Here is an 8,268-nt window from a genome sequence, read left to right as displayed (position 1 = left end):
AAAACCCTTCATTTAACCGCCCCCCCCCCCCTACCTTCCCACCTTCCCACCACCATATACTTCCTCTGTTCCACATTGCACTATGCAGCTGCTGGGACTGAGGAAAGAAAGCCCTGTACTGTATAAGCTCCAAGTCAACTTGACAGCGCTGGAACAGTCAAGAGGCACCAGCTCTATTATGAGAGACGGGGAGTAAATCTCATTTTCTACCAAACCCAAAAATGTTGGCTCTTTCACTTGTTAAGCCCCCAGAGGTTTAACAGAGTATATACTGCTTGGGGTATGTGATTCTATAACTTTACGTATGTATGAAAAAAAAGGAAATGTTCACTTTAAATACTGAATAATTTAGTTAGTTTATTCTGGATTAGGTCTTCACATAGATGTTTTTCACTTTGCAAATTGTATGTTAGAATATCAGGTGAAACTGTGTTCACAAACAAGGGCTAGCTAAAATGCACTTTTTTTTTTTTTATTATTTATTTCTCTTGATGAGTTAGGTGAAGATCAGTTTAGTAGCAATGCTTGAAAAAATAATACAAAAGGGTACACAAATGTTTTCTTAAAGCTTTGTAATGTAATTTGTGTTTATCTTAGTATATTTCAAATTCTATCCTCAGGATCCAGTAGAAATTTAGTATGTCATCCAGTGTTTTACATGTTTTCATAGACACAAGGTCTGCCCACAGTATCTCAATGGATCACATAAGAAATGTATACCCAAAGTAATGTACAGTATGTCTCTATTCCCTCCAACAAAGGCATTGACACAATAACTTGGCTTTGTAACGACTAAAGCCTGTGGCACACTGCATGCGGAGCAGCGTCGAGCAGTGGTGCACGTACCTTCGCGTGCAGTGTGTCATGTCATTGTCACTCCTGCGCGTCAGCTTGCCAGAGCTCACGTAGCTGAGTGTGCCAAGATGTGCGAATTCCATTCGGTTGTTACGCAGGAGCTGAAGATGCAGTCTTTCATCTGGCCACGCTCAGCTTACACACTTCTCATGCAGTGTGTCACTGGCCTAAAGCAGCTGGGTGAATTTGGAAACTCTGGTGGGAATATCTTCCCACTGGAACTCCTAACAAAAAAAAAAACATATGGCCAAACAACCTCATAAAAGTACACTCCCTTAATGTCCTTGAAACATATTATGCATGCAAATTATACTGTGCTTAAAGCAGAACTCCAGGCACAGAAATTTGTATAACTTGTTAAGTGGAAAAAAGTTACCTGTGGTGTGCTAATTGTGCAGATTGCCACTGTTTACTGTAAAATACAGAGTCTTCATGCTGGATAATGTCTTCATGCTGGATAGTGCAGCTAACATTGTAGTTCCAGTAAGTGCAGGTACGAGAGCTAAATGTTTGTGTACTGTTTACATGCACATGTTTACCTATAGATAATTTCCCATGATTAAATGCATTATTCCCCTTTTAGGCCTAGTTCACACAGGCTTTGGCTTGTATAAGAACAGTGTGAACAGTGAGAAATTTCAGAGCATGTGCAGAACCTTTGGCAAGCTTTGTTGAAGTTTCTGAAGCACCATTTAGCTCTAGTTTGAAAATGTTAAAAACAGATGGAAGTGCTGTCACTTTAAACACGCTGCTAACAGGCTCCAATAAGCTTTAGCGCAACTTGTTGAAAGCCTGCCGAAGCAGCTTGTATATAAGTGATAGTCAGCATGCACTTTAAGATCTGTGTTTAAAATTTTTAAACTGGAGCTGAAGAATGCTTGTAAGCCCCCCTACGTGATAGCAATTAAGTAAAGTTGAAAAATATATGCCCCATTCCCCCATTAAGTCCCCCATGAGCACGCATATTAATGAAAATGGCAAGCACACTACACGTTAGCTATCGCCGCGTGCGCCTGAGTGAGAGCAATAATTCTAAGGCCAATATTAATGGATATCTCTAAACTGATGACCTCTACGGGCTTTTAAAGTGTTGCCTTAGAACAATTTGGGGAACCGTATTTTGTCGCCATTTCATGGACGCGTGCACTTTTTAACCTAGGCATGTTAGATATTCTTTACTCGTAGTAACCTAAAGTAATCTTTTATATCTTATAAAAAAAAGGGGTATTATATTGTGTTTTTGGGCACTAAAATTAAAGTGCATTTTTTACAAAACTTTGGGGTTTGATAGAGTTGAGCTCATATTGTGCGATGTAAAAAAAAAAACATTTTATTCTACAAGGTCTTTGGTTTAAGAAAATATATAATTTTGGGGGGTTTTATGTAATTTTTAGGCCTAAAATGTGGATTGTAACATGTGTGCAAAAAATGCAGAAAAGGCATCGGCAGCAAAAGGGTGGAAGGCTTCAACAAAGATGAGCTGCTTGATGCTCGCCAAAAGCTTCATAAATGCTTTACAAAAGCTTTTTAACATAGCTCAAAGCCAGCAAATCATCAGTAATTATACAAGTGCTATAACTAGTTGTTTTCTTTGTATTGATCTATTGTTTTCTTATTTTAGTATACTTGTAGAGCACAATATTTCTTGAAGAGGTCACTTCTACATCTAGGGTCAAGCATTCAGTTTGCCAGTGGCAAAACCTAAAACACATTTCTGTCTAACTTTGTGACAACCATCTGGGGTGATCAAATCTGACATAGTTATTAGAAATATACTTAAAGCGAAGTAAAGTCAAACCTTTTTTTTTTAGCTTTACTTCTCTTTTGAGTCTCAGGAGTACATTTACATATGCTGGCAGAGCAGAGCTGCGCTGTAGCCAGGAAGGATCCCGACGATATTAATTGACAGCTGGCTGTGCCTTTCTAGAGTCTGCTGTGCCCGCCCCTTCCCCTGTCTATCCCTCCAATGAGGACTGGAGAAAAAGTGAGGGGAGGGGGAAATCCCTGCAGGGAGCTGTGACTGACAGCTGAGCAATGAGTGGTTACACTAACTGCTCAGATTGCTAACCTTTTGCTTTATAGAACCAGCGTGTGACACCTGCAATGTCCCATGCAGCCTCTAAGTATTGGGAATAGCATATTTTACTCTCCCAATCTTTCTCTTTTAATAGATATTTGTCTTCTGATTGTTATTAGACAAATAGGGTGTCCCAAGACTGATAATATTTTATTTCTTATCATAATGTATATTTTTTTAATATATTAAAATGTAAAAAGCAAAGTGATGAAGAAATACTGGTGCTCTCTTTGCACTTAACCAACCATTGCAATCCATTATATAAATGTTATAAAACACATACCATCCTTTCAGCTAAAAAAAGAGTATTGAAATTGGATGGAACTACAATTTACTACAAGCCCTGTAGAAAAAATTACCAATAATCCAGGAATTTCTAACCTTTTTCCGATTAAAGATTCTTCCCAATTGATTGCCCAATACGTTTCCACACCACCTTCACCAGGCTGTCAACATTTTATTCATAATAAGTCCTACTAGGTGTCAGTATAATTTCAAAAGCTGTCAATAGTTTGTTTTTACTTTACATATGAATAGCTAGGGACAGAACAGCTGAAAGAAAATCATAAGGATGTTATTTATTTAAATAAAATGACAAATTTCAAATACACAAGCTAACTACAAATACTGTGATTTTTGACTATTGTTTTTGTGCAGTCAAACCGTGTAATTGAGGCATGCATAATTCTACCCGCATGTCATCTGATGCATCAATTGTAGGTCCAGTAATGCAGGGAATCCTCTTAGATTTTTTTCATTTCTCAGATTCAGTCCTATACACTACCATTTCGTTTCCATAACCCCAAGTGTGTATGGATACCACTGTTTAAGATCTACTTGGATTTCTTATAAGTTTTGTTGACATTGTTTTATGCTATAAATTGATTTCACCATGTCCATTATTTGGACCTTCCAATGGTGGTGGTGCTCTAGTGATCACACGGATGGCCGTGCAAAACTCAGAATAGTCTCAACAGATCACCGCCACACACAGATGAATTCCATATCTCTTAGATATGTTTATTGAAAACTGTCACGGCATGTCATTAGAAGCTGAAGCTAGCGTTCTGTCACTATGTCACTCTGAAGAAGGGTCCCTGCGAGGTCCCGAAACGCTAGCTTCAGCTTCTAATGACATGCCATGACATTTTTTGATAAACATATCTTAGAGATATTGAATTCATCTGTGTGTGTGCCGGTGACCTGTTGAGACCATTATTTTGAGATGGTATTAACACTGGTACCATGTCCTTTTTATAATACTGGCTTATTTTATTTACTAGGGCAGATTTACTTGTTTAATTGTACCGTGTAAGGCATTTGTTTGTATGATAGCTGTCATTTATGAGAAACGTCTGAAGTGCTAGGGTCTTCGTTCTCAGTATACATTATTTTGCACAGAGAAGAAAAGTACCCAGCACACAATACTTTAAAACTGGCGTCTATACTATAATTAGAGTTACTAATATAACCCTAATTGAAAGACAGGAAAATAAAAGTGCTTAAAAGCCCCCTAACTGCACAGATAGCTCTTCATAATTTTATTATTGTTATTTTTTTTTCTTTTCCACCTTCTTTACTCTAAAACAGTGGGAATATGATGATACTACTGAACATGTAAGTAATAAGGGCTTGCTGGTTCTAAGGTGTTTGTTTTTCAGCGTGCTGTGTGTATTTTTTTTCTTTATTATTTGCACAGACGCATGCTCTAACATTCCACATTGGTTTTACGTTTGACTTTTTCCATTTGGCATGATGTTCATGTTTATAAAGATATCCAAGATGAATACAGCAACAACAGCAAACTACTCTGTGCAGTATTGATTAAATGGCTGCTGTTTGAATGGCTTGTATTAATGTTGCTTTAATTGGGCTGCAATTCAAGTAAGAAGACCATTGATTTGCGTTAATTATAAAATGTTATTTTACTGTGCAGTTCAACAGCTATTTGTATTTTTTATTCTCGCAGTTTGGGTGATGCATGAGTTCACTCAGAAATGTGCTGTTTTACACACCATACATCTTTTATGAAAAAAAGTTGAAAATGCTTTCAAACTCCTACAGTAAAATGTTCTTTGACCTTCAAAGTAGTGAGAAACACATTATACGTATGTCACCAATAGATATCAGTTACATTTTACATATTGTATAACTTCTTACATGTATGAACCAAAAGCACTACCTTCACTGGTTGGAATACAGACAGCTGAAATTTGATTGGTTAACATGGGTTATTGCACTTGGGCTTTTAAATGACTTTGCTAAGAAGGATGTACTTGAATACACCAGAACACTGAAGACTCAAGAAAACAATTGATTGCATGTGCATAGCTTAAGGGCAAGATAGATAAAAGAGCTAATAATTTAAACTCTGTGGGGCATGACTTGCTCAGGTTAATTAGGGGATTAACAAAAAAAAAAAATATTGTTATTATAGACAACACATTGTAATTTTGTAATGTTTTGGCATTGAAGCAAGCCTAAAATCTGTAATTGATCTGGATTCTCATCTCCCCCTACTTTGTGCCTAACTAGTTATACCAAGCAGTAAAAGACCCCCAAATTTAAAACTATTAGTAGGCTCAATCTATTTATTGGGGACTTGCTCCTTCCTGTTACAACCATGTTGAAGGTTGAGATCTAGTCCACTCTCACAATGGTAACCAAAAAGGCAGGGGGCCTTTTAGTGCTATGTTTTGGCTAGTGAAGAACAAGAGGCATGGGAGCCCAGGTCATTTACAAAGCTTAGGTCTATATTAAAAAGTGTGACCTCATAATAAATGTTTAAATAAAAAAATGCTTTTTCAGGATATACCTAATTTAGTTAACCACATAAAAAGTTGTATTTATTTTATTTATATTTAATAAAATCCGTAGTGATTTTGATTACTCCCAATGTTAGTAACTACATTTTATAGTTGTTTTTCTTTTCATTGAAGGAAATATGCACAGACTGACAAAAAAACATAAGGCAGTGCTGGGCTTTCTAATTTGAAAGCTCAGCATCCTTTACAAACTTAATGCCATGGATGCATTCTGTAATTAATGCTTATTGAAAATGAAGACATTATGCTAATAAGTTAATTTAGAAAACATATGTTTGTAAACTTGGAAAATGGAAAACTGACCAAACCCCTTTAGTTATCTTATAAAATCATATCATTTTATAGGCACATAGCTATTACATATTACTATAATTATTACTACTTAAAATATACATTAATAAGATCAATTAATTCCATGCCATGAAGGAAAAGTGTAGGTAAAGAAAAAGTGCAAACTGGTACTCAGAATTTAATAAAAGAAGAAAACAACATTAAGATTTATGACAGTGTATTGTTTTTCCCCTGTACTTAATTTCAGGAAATGATCATCTCTGGACTGCAGCCTGAAACAGCATATGCCATCACTGTGACAGCTTATACAACAAAAGGAGATGGTGCTCGTAGCAAGCCTAAAGTCGTGACTACAAGTGGTGCAGGTAAATCTCTTAGTACTTAATCCTTGTCATACAGAGACACACTCAGACCTGTTCCATCTACCAAAAAATCAGTCATTTTTTTATAACATGGACCTATTTCCCAGTCTTCTTGCCAAGCAGATGGCTATACCCTAAAAAAAGATTAACTTTGGCAATGCAGGTATCTAATCCATTGCACTAGTTCTGAGAATGACCTGGGATCCTAGAAATGTAGATAAAAGATAGGAATGTCAGGCGTGTGAAAATAATGCTCCAGCTGCAAATGTTTTAGGAGTGAAACATACTGAGTTTCAACTAATGCTGATGCTGGCCTTCCATTCATGCCATTTTAGAGTTTGCAGGAAATGTGTGCTTAAATGTGACATCACATTCATCTGTTGTGAATCCAAACTATTTTTTTCTTCAAAAAAGCTTTTTCAAGCAAGTTCATTATTCATAACAGGTTTCTGGATTTCTAAAAAAAAAAACCACAGCACCTCATATTCACTATTCTTTGCAAAATCACTGAAAAGCAGCATCTATCAAGAAGAATGCAGATTACATTACTAACTGTACTGAAAGTACTCCCTTATCTCCTAACCTCTTAATAAATATAGCATATACACAGCACATCCATGTCTTAAACAAGTGTAGATTATCAGCAACAACACCATCTTTACATTTAGCATTATACGTTTTTCTGATTTACTGGAATTAAAGGAGACAGCTGGTGGAGAAAATGTATTCAGGTTTTCATTATTTCTGGACTTCATGGTGACTAAGTAGACACACACTTGTTTTTTTGTTTGTTCTTTAGATGGGTTGAGTCTGTTTGGATGGTACTTGTTATAGAATTTGATATTACAGACTGCTGTTCGCATTAACCAGGAAGTCCCTACATTTTGTATAAGGCGTTAACAAATAGCTCTTTCATTTGCCTTATGGACAAAACATTTAATTATTTCATATATGAACAGTGGCGTAGTGGTTAGCACTTCTGTTTTTTTGTACGGGGGGTCCCTGGTTTGAATCCTGTCCAGGTCACTACCTACAAGGAGTTTGCATGTTCTTCATGTGCTTGTGTGGTTTTCCTCTAGGCACTCTGGTTTCCTCCCACACTCCATAGACATGCTGGTAGGTTAATTGGCTCCTGTCTCAATTGGCCCTTATATGTATGTGTGTGAGATAGAGACCTTACATTGCAAGCTCCTTGAGAGCAGTGACTGATGTGAATGTGCACTGTGTAAAGTACTATCTTTAATACAGTGGTTACTTCCTCTCCTTTAACTTTTCAATGATGGGAAGTTCATGTAGTACAGCATCAAAAGAAAAAACAACTACTATTTTTAACACTTAGAAGTTAATTATAATTTATATATACTCCTGATGACTTCCAATTTTCAATACTTTAGTAAGTTGTTACTTGATGATGACTGCACAGATGTAAAAATCTAAATGTCTTCTCTACTCCCCTCCTTTCATGCTAGCTGCTACTCTGTGTTAGTAACACATTTTGTCGCACTTAGCTTTGAGCATCAAAATGTGTTAGTAACACATTTTGTCGCACTTCGCTTTGAGCATCAAAATGTGCAGGTGTGAACAGGGGCTCAAACACATGCAGTGCCTACACTGAAACCATAAAAAAATGTTCTAAGCATGTATATCTTTATTGAATTTCGTAGAATACATAACAACTGATAGCCGAATTACAACCGGTGGTATACAGTCATGCACCCAGCCGGATCCATGTCATAGGCAAATTATGCGTTTTCGTCATTAAAACAAATACCATGTGGTTTTATATACTCGACAGCTCTTTTCTTTGGTGCTCCTTTGTTTCCACCATTTAAAAGGGCCACTTATCAGACCACCATGT

General features: G+C 36.6%; 1 protein-coding gene across 18 annotated transcripts in view; it reads left to right on the top strand.

The window, feature by feature from the left end:
* PTPRD (protein tyrosine phosphatase, receptor type D) overlaps positions 1-8,268 on the top strand; it is a 361,390-nt gene that overhangs the window by 237,366 nt on the left and 115,756 nt on the right. For 12 of the 18 annotated variants that reach the window (XM_018557524.1, XM_018557525.1, XM_018557532.1 and 9 more), the window contains 2 exons: positions 4,523-4,549; positions 6,296-6,413. The exons of 5 other annotated variants lie outside the window; for them this stretch is intronic. In XM_018557524.1, coding sequence (XP_018413026.1) covers positions 4,523-4,549; positions 6,296-6,413 — 145 coding nt within the window. The remainder of the gene's footprint in view (positions 1-4,522; positions 4,550-6,295; positions 6,414-8,268) is intronic. One more of the 18 variants, XM_018557527.1, reaches the window with a different exon arrangement.

Source organism: Nanorana parkeri, unplaced genomic scaffold, assembly GCF_000935625.1.
Source record: "Nanorana parkeri isolate BGI_ZX_2015 unplaced genomic scaffold, ASM93562v1 scaffold288, whole genome shotgun sequence".
NCBI classification, from domain to species: domain Eukaryota; kingdom Metazoa; phylum Chordata; class Amphibia; order Anura; family Dicroglossidae; genus Nanorana; species Nanorana parkeri.
Note: the sequence above shows the minus strand (reverse complement) of the source record. Positions and strands in the feature narration are given on the sequence as shown.